The 23,704-nt window shown below is 38.4% G+C and overlaps 1 protein-coding gene across 3 annotated transcripts in view; it reads left to right on the top strand.

Annotated features, from left to right (window-relative positions):
• TMEM273 (transmembrane protein 273) overlaps positions 1–18,176 on the top strand; it is an 80,101-nt gene extending 61,925 nt beyond the window's left edge. For all 3 annotated transcript variants that reach the window (XM_053692186.1, XM_053692185.1, XM_053692187.1), the window contains 3 exons: positions 2,530–2,640; positions 3,399–3,425; positions 15,163–18,176. In XM_053692186.1, the coding sequence (XP_053548161.1) occupies positions 2,530–2,640; positions 3,399–3,425; positions 15,163–15,185 (161 nt within the window). In that variant the 3' untranslated portion in view covers positions 15,186–18,176. The remainder of the gene's footprint in view (positions 1–2,529; positions 2,641–3,398; positions 3,426–15,162) is intronic.
• Positions 18,177–23,704: the final 5,528 nt, after the last annotated feature.

Below are 23,704 nucleotides of genomic sequence, written 5' to 3'. Positions count from 1 at the left end.
TCAAAAAATTTCTCTCGATCCAACCTCCCTATCCTACTACTGCCCTATTTCCCTACTCCCTCTTGCCTCAAGCTTCTTGAAAAACTAGTATATGCACGTCTATCCCATTTCCTTACATTAAACTCTCTCCTTGAGCCACTGCAATCTGGATTTTGCCCCTTCACTCAACAGAGACAGCAATTATTAAGGTTACCAACGACCTACTTACAGCAAAATCCAAAGGCCACTTCTCTCTACTTATCCTCCTTGATCTGTCTGCAGCCTTTGATACTGTCGACCACCCTCTTTTGCTCCATACCCTCCAATCCTTCGGCATCTGCGACACGGATCTCTCTTCGTTTTCTTCCTATCTAACCGTACCTTTAGTGAAGCCTTCTCTGGGGCATCCTCTGCCCCATTACCTCTTTCTGTTGGGGTACTGCAAGGCTCTGTCCTCGGTCCCCTTCTCTTCTCAATCTATACTTCCTCATTAGGTTCCTTAATAAAGTCCCACGGGTTTCACTATCATCTGTATGCCAACGATACCCAAATCTACCTCTCTGAAGCAGAACTATCTCCTTCCTTGCTAACCCGTGTCACTAACTGTCTCTCTCATATCTCATCTTGGATGTCCTCTCACTACCTCAAGCTAAATCTCTCCAAAACTGAGCTCCCCCCCCCCCACTTCTTCCAAAATCTCCACACCCCATGTCTCTATAACTGTTTATAACTCCATCATTACCCCAACCTCATATGCCCGATGTCTTGGGGTCACACTTGACTCAGATCTTTCACTCCTCACATTCAGTCCTCGGCTAAAGCCTGCCGCTTCCACCTTAAAAACATCGATAAAATCAGACATTTCCTTACACAAGACACAACTAAGATTTTAATCCACTCTCTCATCCTTTCCCACCTCGACAACTGCAACACTATCCTCTCTGGTCTCCCTAGCTGCCGCCTAGCTCCTTTACCATCCATAATGAATGCCTCTGCTCATCTTCCTTACACGTCGCTCTTCATCTGCCGCACCTCTCTGCCAATCCCTTCACTGACTTCTTCTTGCCTCCAGGATTAAACACAAAATTCTCCCTCTGACTTATAAAGCCCTCGTATTAGATCGGGTTGATTGCTGTACGCCGCTAAGAGGCGGCAGATACAGTTAAGGAGCAGAGGTTTTAAGACCGCTGCTTCTTAACTGCGGATTCCGGTGAGCCTGAAGGTTCGCGCGGAAACAGGGGATATGGCCCCATTTGGGCCATCATAAATCGGCCCCAAGGTTTCAAACATCTACAAAAGTTCTAAACCTCAGTGTACAAAACAAGGGGGTAAATCATAATCCTTTAGAAAAGCTATCAACAGAAAAGCACCATTAAAGTTTATGGGGAACTTTGTAGATACATTATTTGATATGTTTTTTACAGGATTGTGATCGACCCCAAAATTTGGATGGTAAATATCTTTTACTGTAAGAATATGACAACACAAGGTTCTACATATTGTAAACAAAGGATTATTCAAACAACATATTTGGATCTTCAGTTTACTTTTAAATGCCATTAAAATGGTTTCAGTTGCCAATAAACAAGAAGGAACAGCAACTCATAATTTCCAATCATAAAGACACAATTGTAGATTGAAATCCTGTTTATAAAAGATGAAATTACTGTAACCTGTGAAAAAAAATGTGAATGTGAAATAAAAATAAAAATTGTAAGAAAATTATTTCTAAACACTATTTCACGATGTTGTGGTTGTGCTTTTTTCCCCTCAGGTTTCCTACAGATTTAATTTGCTGTGTAAGATATCACGTATATCACATACAGTATATGTCTACTAAATACATATACACATGTACATTCCTATCCCACCCACTACTGAAAGACTATACAACAGTGAAAAATATAGGTTAAAAATTTTTAGACTATGGGGCTGAATTATCAAGCTCCGAATGGAGCTTTATGCACCTGTTTCCGTGCGAGCCTTCAGGCTCGCCCAAAACAGCGGTCATGAAGCAACGGTCTTAAGACCGCTGCTCCATAACTGGTCAGCCTGCTCTGAGGCTGCGGACATCCATCTGCCTGATCCTATATGATCGGGCTGATTGACACCCCCTGCTAACGGCCAATCAGCTGCGAATCTGCAGGGGGCGACATTGCACAAGCAGTTCACAAGAACTGATTGTGCAATGATAAATGCCGACAGCGTATGCTGTCGGCATTCATCAATGTCTGTCGGATATGATCCGTTGAGCGAATCATGTCGGACAGACCGATGATTAATCGGCCCCCATATATTAAACTATAATCTAAAAGGGTGTCAGTGGCCATTTCCGATTGTATTGAACATATGCCTGTTATAGAATTATTCCAAATTGTATTGGAATACTCACAAACATGTACAAAAAAATAGCATCAGTAGAGTAGAATCCCTACTTTGAATGTCATGAGAGACAGCTCTGTTAAGACGTACTACACATATACACATCTAGATTCTATACTGTACTGGATGTGTTGATGCCACTGTATTCTTTCTATCTTTGTTTTACAGAAATAAAATATGCAGTAATCGGAGCTTGTGTCGGGGCAATATTAGCAGTTTCTTTTATTGCTCTTAAACTGTACATGATAAAGAAACACATGCTGGACAATAACTTTGCAGGTGAGGGCAGCTTTGCTTTTTCTTTAATTACATTTTACTTTATTCCATTACACCGACATTCCTTAGGGCTATATTTATTATAGCTGAGGCGTACAGGGGCGCGTATAAGCGCCTCTATACGCCTCAGTTCGCCTGTGGTCGGGCGAAATTACCCACAGGTATTTGGCATTGCACACGAGCGCAATTTTGAGCTCGCGTGCAATCCCGCCCCCTGCCCGCGCACAGCCAATCACACGCGGGCAGGAGCTGTCAATCTCCTCGGTCGGACTCGACCGAAGAGATTGAATTTCGCCAGTTTAGAGGTGGCGAACAGCTTAGGGAAGCAGCGGTCTTGTGACCGCTGATTGATAAATCACGGCGAGCAAGTTCTAGTGAGAACTTGCTGCCGTAGGGCTGCCGTAGTGGCTTCATAAATCTAGCCCTAAGTGTTAGCTGCTTTCTGCAACAAGAATTTCTACCAACTTCCATGTCTCTGTCTTGTTGGCCACATCTTAAATGTCATCGGTAGGCTCTGTTCTACAGTAAAATCATTGTTTTATTAACCCTTGGCTGTCACAATACAAAACTAAATATTAGCGCTCTCCATACAATGTCTTTCTGTTAAATAGTCCACAGATATATGTAAATACTGAAACATGCTGTATTTGTTTCTCAAAAAAAAATACTACTATTTCTACATAATAACGCTTCTAAAATAAATTACATTATTTGCAGCAAGGCCAGTTTTAACATTAATGTATTCCTTGTTCCCATTCTAGATTCTGAGTCATTTAACAGACGAGCAGGTAAGACAGATCTTTGTGTGCATTATAAATTGTTACATACTGTACTAAGGTGACGAAGTTCCTCAGAAGATAACTTATTTAATTATGAAAGTAGCAAGGAATCAGTCCTGGGCAAGAACTTAATAACGTTGCAATTATTTGTGACAGAGCCATTAGTTATTGGTAACCCTGTAGCGAATATTGTGACTGGCCCATGATAAAAGACAAGTCAACAGTTAAAATATGGTAGCTGTTTTCTGGCAGCCAGAGATAAACAGTGTTATCTATAATTTTATATGAGTGTCCAAAAGGTATATTGCAGCTGCCTCTAATTTGGCTAGATTACGAGTTTTGGGTTATGAGTGAAAAAGCCTCATAACGCTGCTTTTTCACTACCGCTGCTATTACGAGTCTTGTAGGTATAGCTGTACCGCACACTTTTTTGGCCTTAACGCAACGTAACTGCCACATCTTTCAAAAAGTCCTTTTTCAATGGGACTTCTATAGCGCCAGTATTACGAGTTTTGCCTGGGAGGCCAAATAGTGAGCGGTACAGCCAATAACTACAAGATTCGTACCGCCATCTAAAGTCAGTAGTTATAGGTTTTGCGCTACAAAGCTGTAGCATAAAACTCATAACTAAAGTGTTACAAAGTACACTAACACCCATAAACAACCTATTAACCCCTAAACCGAGGCCCTCCCGCATCGCAAACACTATAATAAAAATATTAACCCCTAATCTGCCGCTCCGGACATCGCCGCCACTATAATAAACATATTAACCCCTAAACCGACGCACTCCCGCCTCGCAAACACTAGTTAAATAATATTAACCCCTAATCTGCCGCCCCTAACATCTCCACAACCTACATTATATTTATTATTATTTAATTAACCCCTAAACCACGGCACTCCCGCATCGCCAACACTAGTTAAATATTATTAACCCCTAATCTGCCGCCCCCAACGTCACCGCCGCCACTATACTAAAGTTATTAACCCCAACCCTAAGTCTAACCCTAACACCCCTAACTTTAACCCTTTGAGTGCTAAGCACTTTCCCACCTGGATGCTAAGATTTTTTAATTTTTTTTTATTTTTATTTTTTTATTTTTTGAACAAAATTTTTTTACTTTTTTTTTTCTTTTTCAAGACTTACACTGATGGAAAGGAAGGTTAGGCGATTACCTTTCCAATGGTGGGTCTTGGGGGTCTGTAGCTGCTTAGATGCCTGAGATACAGGCTTCTAAGCAGCATGCCCCCTGCTCCTATATTTAACATTGTTAAGTATAAATAAAGTTGCGCTGTGTCACCATGCAAAATAGGATGCCCCGGCGATGCCTGTCACTCTACAGGCACGATCGCCGGGCAGGAGAGGGTGGGAGCCCCCAGATCTCCCCCAGATCTCCCTCAAGGCTAATAGTTACATTGTAGCTATCTTAGGTTTTATTTTTATTTCACAGCTAAGTTTGTATTTATTTTAACTAGGTAGACTAGTTAGTAAATAGTTATTAACTATTTACTAACTATCTAGTAAAAATAAATACAAATTTACCTGTAAAATAAAACCTAACCTGCCTCACACTAACACCTAACTTTACACTAAAATTAAATAAATTACATTAATTAAATACAATTAACTAAATTATACAAAATAAAAAAGAAATTATCAAATATTTAAACTAATTACACCTAATCTAATAGCCCTATCAAAATAAAAAAGCCCCCCCAAAATAAAAAAAAAACCCTAGCCTAAACTAAACTGCCAATAGCCCTTATAGGGCCTTTTGCGATGCATTGCCCCAAAGAAATCGGCTCTTTTACCTGTAAAACAAAATACAAACAACCCCCCAACAGTAAAACCCACCACCCACACAACCAAACTCCCCAAATAAAATCCTATCTAAAAAACCTAAGCTCCCCATTGCCCTGAAAAGGGCATTTGGATGGGCATTACCCTTAAAATGGCATTTAGCTCTTTGTCTGTGCCCAAAACCCTAAGCTAAAAATAAAACCCACCCAATAAACCCTTAATAAAACCTAACACTAACCCCCAAAGATCCACTTACAGTTTTTGAAGACCGGACAACCATCCTCATCAAGCCGGGAGAAGTCTTCATCCAAGCGGGCAGAAGTCCTCAACGAAGCCGGGAGAAGTCTTCATCCAAGCGGGCAGAAGTCCTCAACGAAGCCGGGAGAAGTATTCATCCAAGCGGCAAGAAGTCATCCTCCAGGTGGGCAGAAGTCTTCATCCAGACAGCATCTTCATCCTTCTGACGCAGAGTGGCTCCATCTTCAAGACATCCAGCATGGAGCATCCTCTCCTTGCACTGGATCTTGAAGAATGAAGGTTCCTTTAAATGACGTCATCCAAGATGGTATCCCTTGAATTCCGATTGACTGATAGAATTCTATCAGCCAATCAGAATTAAAGGGTAAAAAATCCTATTGGCTGATCCAATAAATCAATAGGATTGAAGCTCAATTCTATTGGCTGATTGCATCAGCCAATAGGATTTTTTACCCTTTAATTCCGATTGGCTGATAGAATTCTATCAGCCAATCAGAATTCTAGGGACGCCATCTTGGATGACGTCATTTAAAGGAACTTTCATTCTTCAAGATCCAGTGAAAGAGGATGCTCCGCGCCAGATGTCTTGAAGATGGAGCCGCTCCGCCTCGGAAGGATGAAGATAGAAGATGCCATCTGGATGAAGACTTCTGCCCACCTGGAGGACGACTTCTTGCCGCTTGGATGAAGACTTCTCCCGGCTTCGTTGAGGACATCTGCCCGCTTGGATGAAGACTTCTCCCGGCTTGATGAGGATGGATGTCTGGTCTTCAAAAACTGTAAGTGGATCTTCGGGGGATAGTGTTAGATTTTATTAAGGGTTTATTGGGTGGGTTTTATTTTTAGATTAGGGTTTAGGCACAGAAAAAGAGCTAAATGCTCTTTTTAGGTCAATGCCCATCCAAATGCCCTTTACAGGGTAATGGGGAGCTTAGGTTTTTTAGATAAGATTTTATTTGGGGGGTTTGGTTGTGTGGGTAGTGGGTTTTACTGTTGGGGGGTTGTTTGTATTTTTTTTTACAGGTAAAAGAGCTGATTTCTTTCGGGCAATGCCCCGCAAAAAGGCCCTTTTAAGGGCTATTGGCAGTTTAGTTTAGGCTAGGTTTTTTTTATTTTGTGGGGGCTTTTTTTATTTTGATAGGGCTATTAGATTAGGTGTAATTAGTTTAAATATTTGATCATTTATTTTTTATTTTGTGTAATTTAGTGTTTATTTTTTTTTTTGCAATTTACTTAATTCTATTTAATTAATGTAATTTTATTTTAATTTTAGTGTAATGTTAGGTGTTAGTGTAACTCAGGTTAGGTTTTATTTTACAGGTAAATTTGTATTTATTTTAACTAGATAGTAAATAGTTAATAACTATTTACTAACTAGTTTACCTAGTTAAAATAACTTCAAACTTAGCTGTGAGATAAAAATTAAACCTAAGATAGCTACAAAGTAACTATTAGTTATATTGTAGCTATCTTAGGGTTTATTTTACAGGTAAAGTATTTAGTTTTAAATAGGAATTAGTTAGGTAATGATAGTAAGTTTTATTTAGATTTATTTTAATTATATTAAAGTTAGGGTTAGACTTTAGGGTTAGGTTTAGGGGTTAATATATTTATTTAGTGTTAGTGATGTGGGAGGCCAGAGGTTTAGGGGTTAATAAGTGTAATGTAGGTGTCGGCGATGTCGGGGGTGGCAGATTAGGGGTTAATAAGTGTAATGTAGGCATTGGCGATGTTGGGAGCAGCATATTAGGTGTGTTTAGACGGGGTTTATGTTAGGGTGTTAGGTTTAAACATACATTTTCTTTCCCCATAGGAATCAATGGGGTTGCGTTACAGAGCTTTACGCTCCTTTATTGCAAGTGTTAGGCTTTTTTTAGCTGGCTCTCTCCATTGATGTCTATGGGGAAATCATTTATGCTCAAAGCAGCGATGGTATTTGTGTGCGGCATGGAGCTCAACGCAGATTTTTGGAAAACCTGTAATAGCAGCGCTATTAAAGGTGAGCGGTGGAAATAACTTGCAAGTTATTACCAAGCCGCTCATAACGCAGAACAAGTAATCTGGCCGATTGTTAGGGAAAATAACTAAATACAAAACTACCCAAGGTAGCAAAAGTTGCACTTATATATACTTAAAGTGATGGTAAACTCTCCCCTTTATAAAAACAGATCCAGAATGTTAGCAATATTTTAGATGGAGTTTAATTAATCAGTTGTATCAAAGATGCACTATAAATTACTTTTTAATATAGATATGAAATTCAGATACCCCGCGCTTCACGACCCACTTCAAAAGTCCATTTTTCTGTGAGTTAAGGGTTTGAATTGTTGTCCAATAAGCGCTCTCTCCATATGGCACTTTTGTTGTAGCTAGAGCACTGATTGGAGAACAACTCTAATAGTTAGCTTACAGAAATTTTTTCTCTCCATACATGTTTGGGAAGAAATATTAAAGGGCCAGTCAAGTCCAAAAAAACTTTCATGATTCAAATAGGGCCTGTAATTTTAAACAACTTTCCAATTTACTTTTATAACCAATTTTGCTTTGTTCTCTTTTTTTTTTTTTTTTAATTTTTTTTTTTTTTATTGAGGTTAAATGCACAATACATAACATAGAAAAGAAATAACATCATACAATTCGATGAGATTACAAAGTCATGCCTAAAGCCTCACAGAGGAATTCAGGCCTATCAAAAATAATTACATTCGACCTCATATTTTCTAATACATTGATAAATTGGTTAACCCAGAAGAGATATAGATAAGCTGGTTTTATTAACTAACACGGGAGTTGCATATGAAAATAGAGAAAGAGACAAAGGCCCAAAAGATTGCAGCATAATAATTTCACTTACTCTCAGACCCAGTTTTTAATTACAAGAGACATTCATGTCAAGCTATAACTGGGTGTAAATTGCCACAATTTATACATTCTAGCAAGACTAAGCGATTATTGAATATTAAATAATTGGGCCTTCAATGATGCCTGTGAGAGACAGTATTGTATTAATTAGCTGATGAACCTATTGAATAAATACAATCACTCATATTACCTGTGCCTCAAAGTCATTTTGAATAATCAACTACCATGCTCCCTGAACCACCAAAAACTTGTGAGTGGATAAGAAACAGGAAGTAGTAAAACATTTTAGTTACAAACGATTTGAGTTACCAGCCATGATACTAATATTTAATCCCATATTCAGCTAATTTTTTCGCTGCTTCTTCAGCAGAGTCAAAAAAATAAGTTTGCTCCTTGTAAATTAGCTTGAGCCTAGCAGGGTATATAACCGTGGCTTGCCAACCTTCTTTGATCAATTTTCCGCAAATTGGGGAGAGCTCTTTCCTCTTCCTGGAGGTCTCAATTGAGAAATCCTGGAAAAGGAGAATTTTGTTACCTTCAAACATGATTGGTTGATTTTTGCGATAATGCTGTAGGTATAACATTTTATCTTGAAAGTTTAAAAACCTTGTTATGATTGGCCTAGGTCGATTTGTATTGATTAGATTTTCTGTGGCTCTCCCCAAGCGGTGGGCTTTTTCAATCAAGATAGGTGGGTGGGTTGGAGGAATTTTTAGCAAAGTAGGTAATATTTTGGTTACAGTATTTATAAGGTCTTCTTGTTTAAACGGGTCAGGAAATCTGATTATTCTAAGATTATTCCTCCTGGATCTATTCTCTAGATCATCAATCTTATCTTGTAATTTCAATATCTCATTTTGATTACTTTCTATCATGGGGATGTATGTATTTGTGGTATCTTCCAAGTCAGAAACTCGCTGTTCTACTTCCTGTAATCTTGCAGAAAATTGTCTAATTTCTGCTGTGAGAGATATGAGGTCTTGTTTGATTTCTTTCTTTAATGACTCAAATTTTGGTGAAATAGCTTCTAGAATACTCGCTACCAACTCTTGATTATCCTGTGATACCATGATCTTTTGGGTTTTTGATGGGGTGCCTTCATTGGTATTTTCTGCTGAAGCATCCGATGCATTCTTATTCTTGCGTTCCCTATTCTTGGTCGCCATGCCTGGATTGTGTTTGGGTGTGAAAAATTTGTCCATAAAATGAAAAAATGTGATTCAAAGTGTGCTTAAATACTGTGAGTAGTTAGAGATCAAGCCCCGGATTGGGGTATAGTGAGACTAAGAGGGAGAAAAAAAAAAAAAGGAGAATTGAAAGAGGGACGGAATGTGAATGTGACAGTGCTCAAGTGAGGAGAGAAAAAAAAAATATATAAAAAAGAAAACCCCTGTGATTAAATTAATAGGAAGACCAGGAAATGGCGATTAGAAAGGGTGGTATAAAAACCAACGCTGAGCGATGCAAACCCTGCTTGATCAATAATTTTGTTCTCTGCCTTGAATATCGAAAGTATACTCTTTAAAATGAGCCCGTGGATTTAAGAGACTTTTTTCCCCTTTTTCTTTTGTGGGAAAATCTATTGTAAGAAGGAGTAAAACCATTGAACCATGTATACTAAAAGAATACCCTATAATCTATATGTGGATCTCATATGTAACATACACACAATTGCATCTACAGAAAACAAAGTTAAGCAGTGAACCACAGCACAGAAAATCAGTTGGTCCTACTGACTAATGCAGGTCTTGCTTCTGGCCTCTTAAGTTTAAGCTAAATACCTTCTGAAAAGTCAAAAACAGAAAAAATATATCACTGTCTATAGGACCAAAGAACTGTCTACTTTATCTGATTAATTTTAAGTGTGCTCTACCTTGCACTAATTGATCTACTCTTAATTCCCTTGTGAGGTATAGTGCAAAACAGAGATAAAAAGTAACAATCTTGTCTATAACAATGAAACAAATATTAACAGGATAAATGTATCAACTTGTCATTTAGCTATGCAATCAGTGTTACTCTTTGGTTTGGTATAACATAATAGTTAAAAGGTTAGAGTAGTCACACATTGAAAAATCACACTTTCAAACCCCTATAGGGCATTATTTGGGTAACATAAGCATGAAGCAAACAGGATAATGAGATATCCACAAATATGTATTCATATACCCAGAGAATACCCAGGAGAGGGAAGAAGAGAAAAGAACAGAAGAACCAAAAAAGAAAAAAAAGCAAACAGCAATCAGAGAGATTCAGGATTCCTTTAGCAGCCTCTGTTAGACCCTTGGGCTTTTATCTAGCTCTATATCCTCTTCCCATTTATTTCCTTTCTTGATAACCTTAGCCCTATGGGTTTTCTCAGCCAGCAAAAAAAGTCCCAAGCTGAGTTTGGGGGGTATTATGGTGCAGTCCTTCGAGAGGAGTTTATTTAGAGGTAGAGACAGTACTTTTTAGCTATGTGCCAGCATATACTCAATGTCCCCCAAGCTGGCTGAAAGTTGCAGAGCGCAAAGTAAAAATATTACACAGAAAGTCTTTACCAGACACTCACCCCTCCAGCGAGATAGCTCCTTGAGCACCGCTTGCATCCATGGGGTGTTGTAGCAGTGAAGGATATTACGCGAGGCTGGTCTGGTCTTTGTCCTTGAGGCCCACAGCTCAGACTCTCACCGCTGCTGCAGGGAATCTCCGGCGGACACCGCTTCTCAAATATGTATGCGGCCAGGAGCTCCTCCTCGCAGGTCCAGTGTAGGGAAGCAGAACCCCTTTCAAGCGTTACCAAACAGCGTGACCCCACGAATGCACCGTCACTTCCCCACACGCAGCACCGGTGGGTGGGGAGGACAGGCAGGCAGGGTCACTCCTTAGATGAGAGCTTGTCTTCCGCCAAGAAGAGGGCCCAGGTAGTTGGACCTGATCAGGTGTAAAAATTTGAGGCGGGTGGGGGACTTCTCCAGGGACTGCCGGTTACTTGCTGCTGGCTAGATGCGTTTGAGCGTCCCTCCTCTACAGCGGACAATACCGGCGTTTGCGGCCTCTCTGTCACAGCGCAGGCGACTGTGTACTCCTTTCCAAGGCAGCGGTAAGAAGGATCCAGCCGTTACACAAGGCAGTTCCCTGTTGGTGCACCCCTTTGAGCCCGCCGCACTGTCTAATCCCCACTCGCAGCACCGGTGGGTGGGGAGAGCAGACAGGTAAAATCTGGGCTTCTATTGAGGAGGAAATTCAGCTGAACACCGCATAGTGTAAGAGTCAGGGTAGGAGAGGGAGAATTGTCAAGTTCAGTGGTGTTTGTTACTGAGAGTCTTGGCTGTCTACCCCTATCTCCATCGCAGGGAAAACAGGGGGGTTATCAAAGATAGTTCATTTACCCTTTTGGGGAGCTTGCTCTCACAGCTTTCAGCAAGCTCCGGGTAAAAAAAAGGTCTTATTCAGCGTATATGGCAACTCACGCTGTGGAAGGCTTTACCAGGATCTAAAACAGAAAACCGGCCGCAGTGTCTTTTTCCCTTAGGGAGTAAGGGTTCCTGGCGCGAACAACCGCCTCTGGAAGCTGCAGGGGAGCAGACCTGCTTGAATCACAGACTCCTCCTCTTCCTTCCCTTCCTCTTGCTTTGTTCTTTTGGTATTCTTAGTTGAAAGCTAAACCTAGGAGGTTCATATGCTAATTTCTTAGACCTTGAAGGCCGCCTCTAATTGGAATGGTTTTTCGCCAGTAGAGGGCATTAGTTCATGTGTTTGATATAGATAACATTGAGCTCACGCATGTGAATTTACTGAGGAGTGAGCACTGATTGGCTAAAATGCAAGTCTGTCAAAAGAACTGAAATAAGGGGGCAGTTTGCAGGGGCAACAAAAATTCTGGTGTTGACTGTCCCTTTAAGGAGCACAAATTCACAGTCAGGTTGCCTCTGCAAATAATGTTCTTCTAAGTTTTTGGTTGCAAATAAATAACTCCGGTGACGTTCTGATCTGTGAATATTTTTAAAAGGAATGTGTGTTCTATTGAGAACAGGCGTTGGGCTGCCTGCTTCAAGAGAGGACAGGAGCAGTCTGATCAGATATGACAGACTGAAGTGTCGCCTGGGACCGATGAACCCACTTGGTCCCATCATTAAGCCGGCCCTGGACTTACCTCTTCCTTCCACTTCACAGTCCCTGGGAGGTTACTGCTGCATTCGCGTAGACAGCTCCTGCCTCCTCCTTTCCCGCTCAGCAGCAAATGTTTCAGAGTGTTGCCGTGGTAACCTGTGGCAACGCTTTGATTTAATACTGTTCAGTGGCGTCACTAGGGTTGGTGTCACCCGGTGCGGTAAGTTATGGTGTCACCCCCCCCAGAAAGCAGACACACACAAAAACACAGACACACACACATACAAACACTCAGACACACTTAAAAGCACACTCAGATGCACACACAAACACTCGGAAACACACTCAGGCACACACACAGAAACACACACACAAAAACACTGAGACACACACACACACAAAAACAATGAGACACACACACACACAAAAACTCAGACACACTTAAAAGCACACTCAGATGCACACACAAACACTCGGAAACACACTCAGGCACACACACAGAAACACACACACAAAAACACTGAGACACACACACACACAAAAACACTCAGACACACACACACAAAAACTCAGACACACACACATACAAAATATGTAAACTGCACTGCCTTAATTATAAAGCTCATGCCTAGAGCTGCTCCCTGGCTCAGCAGAGCATCAAATGAAACATAAACAGAGCACTCTAAAATAAACCACTGAAGAAAAGGTTTAGGCGCGCAAACTATGAAAATTCTGCTCTCTGACTCTGTTCCAAGTCTGTCAGTGCACAGCCCTGGGCAGCGTGCCTACCGCTTCTTATGGCCAATCACCTCTGCACTCTGTCCACCCCCGGACCCCTGCCCACCCTCCCCTCCTACCTCTTTAGTGTGCACTTAGTGTACCGTAACCGTACCGGTCTGGTGGGCATCATACGTGGCTCCTTCATTTTAGAGACAGTGTCAGACAGTCATGCGGTCAGGTGCCAGGCACCCCCCTCATGATTTCCCAGTTCACGTTTAGAGAGACAGCACAGCAGTGAGTGACTCCACTGCTCCACACGTCACTGAGCAGTGAGCACAGATAGGCAGGCAGGTTTAGGCTAGCAGTCCCCAGTCCCTCTAATGTTCACAAATGCTGGCCTCTCTAATAAAAAAAAATCTATGCATCTCTACATGTATTTCTGGAGGGTGTCACCCAGGTGCGAAATGTGAAAAAAACAAGTTTGTTGGAGGGAAAAAAATGTGGAAAAATTTTTTGTTAAAAAAAAAAATTATTGTTATACTGATGAAGCTGGAGCCCCCCTGAGGGTTGGACCTGCCGGGCCCGGTCGCAGTCGCAACTTCTGCACCACCGGTAGTTCTGTCCCTGAGCACAATGAAGTATTCAGCTGAATCCTAATCAAGAAAGGTAACAAGATAGCAGTAATTTATCCTCCTTAGATTTCAAGTCCACTTTGAGTGTATCTGTTTTGCTGCAAAGAAAAAAAACAAGAATGAAATGAACCAAATGCTAGCGTAAGAGGAGACCCCAATCGCAATTGTTATCTCAAAGGATGAATAAGAAGCTGATTAAGTAGTTATAAAGTCCCCACACATTTTTCTCGAAAGTTATACTATGCATTTCACAGTTTTATTAGCAGAATCTGTTAGCGCTCTTCAAATAGATGATAATAATAATAGGTACTCTGTGAAAAAAGGAAATATTTATAGGAGTTGGGGTTTGGACAAATACTAGAGCTCCCGGAGAGTGGTCGAGTTGCCTCCTCTAGAAAGTAATTAAGCTATCTGGAATGGAGAATATCGCAGGGGAGAAAACATACAGCTGGTAGCACCCAGCACTGATAATATAACATGTTTTATCGCAAATACAATTCAAATTCAGGTGTTAAAAGGGGACTTTAAAGGGACAAAAACACTTTGAGATATAAAATATATCATAAGTATGAAAAAGCTTAATTGTGCATAGTAAAACAGTTTTGCTATTTGCATTCATTATTAATTTTGCATCCTTATCCTGTAACATTTCAATTTTATGTTTTTTGTCGCTTTAATTATGATCTCATAGTTCCAATAAACTTGAATTTGTATTGGTTACTTTAACACATGTGATGCCTCTTTTTGGTAGATACACATCTCTCAATATAAATTTGTCCTGTATTTCAAAGCACTGATGGATCTTTTGAGATAATGTCACATGACCAGAGAGGTTTAGAGAATAAGGTCCAAGGTCATTAATAAAAACTATAGAACTAGCCCTTGAATATTATAAATCTTATGTATATTAACGAGAAATAAAACTCTAAATACATATTAAAAGCATATTATTGAGGTTATTCCCCGCCACCCTCTAGTCATTTGTGCAGCCATTTTGAAATCTCTTTCCCTGTATTCCAGTGCTGATGTGTTTGCACATGTGCAATAACTCTCCTTCAGATACCTGCCGTGTAACAAAGGTTAAAAAAATGGGGGCACCCATAATTACAGGAACATGAAACATAATTTGTTTTTATTATTCCTATGGTGAACCCCAAAAAATAACTTTATCTGTGGTACTTTTCTTGCTTCATTTATATAGCAGACTTAGGTTAAATCCTTCCGGGAGCGTTATGTCGTATTAATGAGTTTTTGGGTTATTTTCTTCAGCTTTTACACAAGAAAGTGTAAGTGACCATTCACACTAAGAGGTGAAATCTGTTTTTTTAAATGAGTCAATATAATAGAAAATTGCTACAACTGTCATTTTGTATTTCAGAAATGGACATGAGGAGACATTAGCATCCTGACAGTGAGAAAAGATGATGGATAAGGAGAGAACTTCACTGAATATTGGACATTGCAATTTCCACTATAGACATGGATCAGCTTCTAGGTGTCTTATCGAGAAATGGATAGTGGTATCCAGTGGTACCCAGTGCTTAGTATGGTTAAAACATTTTTATGAGTAAGAAGCTTAATCCTACGTAGTGGCCTCACCAACTTTACCAGCTTCAATGTTATTCCATGAAAATGAGTTCCAAAAATATAGAAAGTTGGGTGAGGTTTAGTAAATCATCTGCAAAAAAAAATATACATAGGAACTATTAAAACCAATGTGACTTGATAAATTTCAATTGCATTCCATCCCACAAGTAACCTTAACCTAAACTGTTCTCTAACACAAATTAATTTCATAGATTCTGCAAATAATAATTTAACTATTTTTATAATACACATAAGTAAGCAATCAGAAGCACAACTAATAAATATTAATACAGATCAACAAATATTTGTAGAAGTTACAGTCAGGCCATTAGGAAATGTAATCATCCACAGATCCTAAGAGCAAACCAATAATGATAGAAGAAATGTATTTAAATATAAAGGACTTTAAAAGGCAGTCTTTACCATCCTTAGTTCCCATAAAAAAATTAAAATACAATCACAATAAAATAAGCATTTGATATTGTGTTATAGAAAAAAAAGTAACCAAAATATTAGCTATATTTTGAGGCATAATGGTCTTTGGATATTGTATTTGAACACAGATAAATCCTCTCTGTAAGGAACTTCCTACCACATTATTGTCAACAATACTAAAATGTTTATAAACTCTAGCAGGAGAGTTGTTAAGGAATTATACATTCACAACGTTTGGTAATACAAAGGACCACCACATACAATTGCTAAAATGGGAAGAACATAAAAGATAAAAGTGTTATGGTTTTAATTGGGAACATTTAGAGATACCATCAGAGTAAAATAGGGGGAAAATAAATTATTGCAAATGTTTGGGAAGCTAATCACTAACTTAAACCTTGATACATAATTATTATCTTTTTGTTATATTATGTATGTAAAATGTTGATCAACACTATACTAAAGTTTTCATAGTTACGTGTTAAATTGATAAAAAAATATTTCACAGATAAAGAGTAAAGGGTCCATCATCTAGAATATATAGCGCCTTTACCAACACAGTAGATTATCTTTTAAATTTGTATACTAAAGATAATGAGGAGTAGTTGAGACAAAAGTAAAGTAGAAAATGTGAGAGGCTGGAACAACGTGGCAGTGGACATGTTGAAGGTAAAAGACATATCTAGATAAATAAGTGAGATTAGACCTAAAGGCCAGTTAACAAGCACAGAAGATCATTGGAAGACCAATTGGGACAGAACATAATGGTTATAGAATTGTACAGGGCTATGTGTAAGAAGACTACAGTAGAAATCAATATTAGGACTTAGAGAGTAAAGTACATTAGTTTAGTAAACAATAACATTTTGTTTGCTCTATTGGCTGTTTGTATAATTCTAAACTCAAGTACTTCTAACTTTTAATTGAATTTCAGTTTGTAGGACTCAATTAATCATCTGAGAATAGCCCTTTTGATTATTACCGGATCACTTAATACATATGGCTGATTGTGGAAGGAATTAATTACCAGTGCAAATTATTTAGGTTGATCATGAAAGAAAAGCTAAGATCCAAGATTATTAACTAAACATCCAGTGAGCTGTGACCTTTTTCATATAAGACCCTGAGATTCATGATATTTTACATATACAAGTCCGCTGCCTTGGAGTTACACTTGACTCCAATCTGTCCTTCATACCCCACATCCAATCGCTCTCTTCATCCTGTCGCAACCACCTACGCAATATCTCCAAAATCCGTCCTTTTCTGAGCGCTGAAACTACTAAACAGCTAATCCATTCCCTTGTAATCTCCCGACTTGACTACTGTAATAACCTACTAACTGGCCTCCTTCTCTCCCACCTCTCCCCTCTTCAATCCATCCTAAATGCCTCTGCTAGGCTAATCCACCTCTCCCGACGCTCTGTATCTGCCGCACCCCTCTGTGAGTCCCTTCACTGGCTCCCCATTCACAGCAGAATTAAATTCAAAATTCTCACTTTGACCTACAAAGCCCTTACCAATGCAGCCCCCCCATACCTGTCCTCACTCATCAACAAATATACTCCAGCCCGTCCCCTAAGATCCAACAACGATCTACTCCTTGCCTCTTCTACCATCACCTCCTCTCATGCTAGACTACAGGACTTCTCTCGTGCGGCACCAACCCTCTGGAACGCACTTCCTCGTGCTGTCAGACTTTCCCCCAACCTCTCCTCCTTTAAACGCTCCCTAAAGACCTTCTTGTTCAGGGAAGCCTATAACCAAATCAGTAACTAATGAATTCCACTTGCCTAATAGTTGCCCTCATCTAACTTCACACTAACATCACTCCCACCTTTGCAGTCCCCACCTCCTGTTTCTCACCCTCCTACCCATTTAGATTGTAAGTTCCCACGGGAACAGGGCTCCCAATTCCTCCTGTATTTGTTTGTTAAATTTTGTCTGGTGTCTCATATTGTACTGTCCTTTTATCTTTGTTACCTATGAACAGCGCTGCGGAATCTGTTGGCGCTTTATAAATAAAGAATAATAATAATAATAATAATATACGGTACATGGTTGGATGCCTTGCCAGCTAAAGAAACTATCTGTACTAAATGGTTTTAAGTAACTGAACACAGATATAAAACACTGTATTTTATGTAAAACATTATTCCATTTAATATTTTTTTATTTTGCATGTTTGTTAAGTCTATACAGCCACCACATTTGTTAATTTGTCTTGGTACCTCCCAATGATGAACATTATTTTGTTAGTTTGGAAATTCCACTGTTGCTTTTATTATAAAATAATTATTAGTTTCTGGTCTGTGCAATGGTATTTTAGCATTCTTTGGGGTAAATTGGGAATAAAGAATTTCAAATCGATGTGGTATGGTGGTTTTTATTGTCCTTGGGGTAATTTTGAATATTATGCCATATTTAATACAATATGGTGAAAATAAAATATTTTGAATATTGAATTCTTAGATAATATGACATTACATACCTCTTGCTTTTGTTCCAACTTTTGTGCTCCCTAGAGAAGCCTAAAGAAAAATCTGTAACCTAGGTTTAAAAATGTTACAATTACCTAATGCAACCATCAGATATGCAGCATTTGTGTGTTACAGATTTTCTTTGTGGCCTTTCTAGGTAGTATGGGACAAAGCACAAAAGCAATAGATGTTTATGAGTGTCGCTAAATAAACTTATACTTACAGTATTAAACACATGAATATTTTGGAATCCCTTTCACATTCACCTGCTTTGACAACACAGAAAAACTGATTTTCAATTTAGGGGATACTTGTTTATATTATTCATTACATTCTCTGCCCAGAAGATTTTTATATGTAGATATATAACACTATCATGTGCTTGAAAAGGATTTCATGTTTTACAGAGAGAGCTGTGAATCATAAGTGGGATCATTATTGTGGCCCACTATAAATTTGGGCTTAAATAAAAACAACCTTATTATTATGTGATATTGTAAACTTGTTTTATATTGTTAACTGAAAATGTAAAGAATAAAATGTTTTGTATATGTATGAAAGGTGTACATTAGGACAATAATAAAAACCCACACAGGCTGTATTTCAATTGTTTAGAGTCTTTAGAGAGCAATTTCTTTGACATTTAAAGGGCCAGTAATCCTAGAAAATAATGTTATATAATTCTGCACATAGTGCAGAATTATATAACATTATATTAGTGCTAGCTTTATACAACCTAATATTGCCTGTGAACTTTTATTAAAAAATAGTGTTTTCAAGACCCGCTATCTGTTCTCTACTGAGCGGGTCTGTTTTTTACACTGAGCGCATCTGGCCAGCTGTCTAGTCACAGCCCGGCCCGACCGCGCCATTACACTCAGTACAGCTCGCTCCTGCTCTGTCTGACAGCGGGAGCGAGCTGTACTGAGTGTAATGGCGCGGTCGGGCTGGGCTGTGACTAGACAGCTGGCCAGATGCACAACATATAGATAATGCTAAAAGGACAGTGAAATCAAAATTAAATGTTCATGATTCAGGTAGAGCATGTGATTTTAAACAACTTTCCAATTTACTTCTATTATCAATTTTGCTAAGTTCTCTTGGTATTCTTTGTTAAAACGTTATCCTAGGTGAGCTCAGGAGTTTGGACATGAATTTAGCCATCTGGCAGCAGTGTTTGCAACAATGTTTATAACACTGTTATACATAGTTACAAACTATGCTGCCATAGAGAAAGTTTTTTATGTATAACATTGCTATAAACTTTCAGCTAGAATACAAGTTCCGCACAAACTGCAGCGCACGTGCAATATGTTTCTTCTTAAGGCTCCCTTGAGCATCTTCAGTCTCGCTAGCCTCACCAGTCCTTATGTTATTAAATACTATTTAATAACATTAGAACTGGTGAGGCTAGCGAGGCTGAAGACGCTCGAGGGAGCCTAAAGAAAAGCCATATCGCACGTGCGCTGCAGTCAGCGCACGACTTGTAATCTAGGCGATTGAGAATGCAACTGATATACTGTATTGTATTTATGTGTAACAAAATAAAAAAATAAGCTATTTACCTTTTTGTTCAGGGAAGCCTATTTCTAAATCAGTAACAAATTAATTTCACTTGCCAAATAGCTGCCCTCAAATAACTCCACACTAACATAATTCCCACCTTTTCAGTCCCCACCTCCTGTTTCCCATCCTCCTACCCATCTAGATTGTAAGTTCCCATGGGAACAGAGCCCTCAATCCCCCCTGTATTTGTTTGTTAAACTTTGTCTGGTGTCTTTTATATTGTATTGTACTGTACTTTTATTTTTGTACCCATGGACAGCGCTGTGGAATCTGTTGGTGCTTTATAAATTAAGAAGAATAATAATAATAGGACACCCATTGAAAAAAGTTTAGAGCAGACCCTCAGCCCTCCCCACTCCCCTGCATATGAAAAGACCCATTATACAAACAGGAACAAGCTGGAGTCTGAATACATCAGTATACATCTAAATCATTGGGGCTTGGATAGGAGTCTGAAAATCAGCACAATGTTATTTTAAAATAAGCAAAACTATACATTTTTACAAACACTCCTAGATGGGCTATATAAATGGATCATCTACAAAACATTTATGAAAATAAAAATCTAGTGTATAATGTCCCTTTTTTGCATAGCAGCACATTTAAATTTGTAATCTCTACAATTATATATTGTATTGTATGATATGTAAAATGGGCCAAGTCGTTTTAATGAGCAGGCTGGACAAGGCATTCCTCTTGCTTTAAGTGCTATTGCAGCTGTGAACATATGAAACAAGCCCATTAACCTCTTCATGACTCTAATCTGTGTCACAAATAGAGTGCTTGTATGGTTCTCTTGAAATAAAAGCAAACAGCTTAAATGTGTTAGAAAATTAGTATGTAGAAAATCTCAACATAAAAACAAATGAAAGGGACAAACAAGTACATAAAGAAAATGATCTAATTTTGGGGATGATCACAATCCTTTAGAAAAACGTATCTAAGGGTTTTCAACAGAAATAACCATTAAAGTCTACAGGGATTTTTGTAGATAAATAATTTGATACGTTTTTCTAAAGGATTGTGATCAACCTCTTTGTTATATGTAAAACTTATTAACTGATTTATCTACAAATATTATTTAAATACACGATACATTTTTCTAAAGGATTGTGATCAACCTCTTTGTTATATCTAAAACTTATCAACTGTTTTATCTACAAATATCCCCATTTCATGGTGATTTTCTGTTGAAAAACATTAGATACATTTTCTGAATGATTGTGATCAACCCTATAGTTAAAGGGACATTAGACTCAAAGAGGTCAATCTCAATTCTCTAGAAAAATGTATCAAATGATTTATCTACAGCAATCCTCATATACTTAAAGGGACATGAAACCCAAAATTTTTCTTTCCTGATTCAGATAGAGAATACAATTTGAAACAACTTTCCAATTTACTTCTATTGTTTAATTTGCTTCCTTCTTTTGTTATCCTTTGCTGAAAGGTTTATCTAAGAAAGCTCAGGAGCAGCAAAGAACCTAGGTTCTAGCTGCTGATTGGTGGCTGCATATATATGTTGATTGTCATTGGCTCACCCATGTGTTCTGTTAGAAACCAGTAGTGCATTGCTGCTTCTTCAACAAATGATACCAAGATAATTAAACAAATTAGATAATAGAAGTAAATAAGAAAGTTGTTTAAAATTGTATTCTCTATCTGAATCATGAAAGAAAATTTTTGGGTTTCATGTCCCTTTAAATGGTATTTTTCTAATAAAAACCATTAGATATTTTTTTCTAAGAATTGTGATTGACCTTAAAATTCCATTTCCCATAAAGGGGTCATTCACAATCCTTCAGAAAAACGTATATCTAATAATTATCAACAGATAAATACCATTAAAGTCTACGGGGATTCTATGGGGATATTTATAGATAAATCATTTAATGTTTTTTTTCTAAACCATTGTGATAGGCCCTGCATTATTTAATTATGTATCATTTCAATAAAAAAAGGAACTTTCCTATCTACTTTATTATTTATTTTGCCTGTCTTTACTTTAATCTAATTGTTTCCACTCCCCCACATAAAGAGGAGAGCACGCTGTAGAATGCAGAACACTGACACTTCTATATACTGCACAATGATTGGCTGATATGTACACAAGTTCATTTATATCTATTCCTAATTGGCTACAGCAAAGGAAGTAACATTAATAACATTCAATAGTCATTTTAATGGGTGTATCCCAGGCCTGCAAAACAAGCTATATTTTCCTTACAAAATTACATTTGTGCAGATATGTTACAGTGTAGTGAATTATTTCTGATGCATAGATTAAAATGTTTTACTTTAATGTCTCTCTATAGTCATTTCCAGAGTCTCAATACTAGCTGAACACATTTGTTGAGCTGATGATGAGTCGTATGTGCTTAAACACCAACGAGCAGCTAGCTCACAGTAGTGCATTGCTGCTCCTGAGCCTACCTATGTATGCCTTTTAACAAAAGATACCAAGAGAATGAAGTTATTGTGATAACAGAAGCAAATTGAAAAAAATCTTAAAGGGACAGTCAAGTCCAAAAAAAACTTTCATGTTTCAAATAGGGCATGTCATTTTAAACAGCTTTCCATTTTGCTTTGTTCTCTTGGTATTCTTAGTTGAAAGCTAAACCTAGGAGGCTCATATGCTAATTTCTTAGACCTTGAAGGCCGCCTCTAATCTAAATGCATTTTGATAGTTTTTCACCACTAGAGGGCATTAGTTCACGTGTTTCATATAGATAACATTGAGATCACGCACGTGAATTTACCATGGAGACAGCTCTGATTGGCTAAACTGCAAGTCTGTCAAAAGAACTGAAATAAGGGGCAGTCTGCTGAGGCTTAGATGCAAGGTAATTACAGAAGTAAAACGTGTATAATTATAACTGTGTTAGTTATGCAAAACTGGGGAATTGGTAATTAATGGGTTATCTATCTTTTAAAACAACAACAATTCTGGTGTTGACTGTCCCTTTAAAATTGCATTCTCTAACTGAATTATAAAAGTTTATTTTTTGACTGCCATGCCCCTTTAAAGCTCACTAACGAAGAAAAGTGCTTCCATTTGTGTTTTTGGAAGAGTTTTGAGCAGTACTGGGTACCCCCATGTTAGTCATGGAAGCTTCCACTTAGATGCTGTTTTACAAAAAGTTCGCTCACTTTTTAAAGGAAGCAGGAAGCTCAAGGGTTAAGCACCCTTTCTTTTCTTGTAATTTATGGCACAGACCAAGGAGATTTGATTGTATCTTAAAGGGCCAGTAAACCTAGGAAATAATGTTATATAGTTCTGCACATAGTGCAGAATTATTTAACATTAGCTTAGCTCCAGATTTCAAAAGTGAATAGTTAAAAAGATATCACGCAAAGAAAATAGAACGCCGCTCTTAGCTCTACTGAGCGGGTCTGTTTTCTTCTGCTAAGCGCATTGCGGGCAAGCTGTCTAATCACAGCCGGCCTGATCGCGCTATTAAAATCAATGTAGCTCCCTCCCGCTACCAGACCAGAGCGGGAGCGAGCTACATTGATTTTAATAGCGCAATCGAGCGCGCTGTGAATAGACAGCGTGCCCGTGATACGCTTAGCAGAAGAAAACAGACCTGCTCACTAGAGCCAGGAGCGGCGTTCTGTTTTCTTTGCGTGATAGCTTTTTAACTATTCACTTTTTAAATCTGGAGCTAAGCTAATGTTATATAATTCTGCACTATGTGCATAATAATATAAAATTATTTCCTAGGTTTACTGGCCCTTTAAAGGGACACTGAACCCAAATTTTTTTCTTTCGTGATTCAGATAGAGCATGCAACTTTCTAATTTACTCCTATTATCAATTTTTCTTCGTTCTCTTGCTATCTTTATTTAAAA

The sequence above is a fragment of the Bombina bombina genome, chromosome 9, assembly GCF_027579735.1.
Source record: "Bombina bombina isolate aBomBom1 chromosome 9, aBomBom1.pri, whole genome shotgun sequence".
Lineage (NCBI taxonomy): Eukaryota > Metazoa > Chordata > Amphibia > Anura > Bombinatoridae > Bombina > Bombina bombina.
This window is presented reverse-complemented; position numbering and strand designations above follow the sequence as displayed.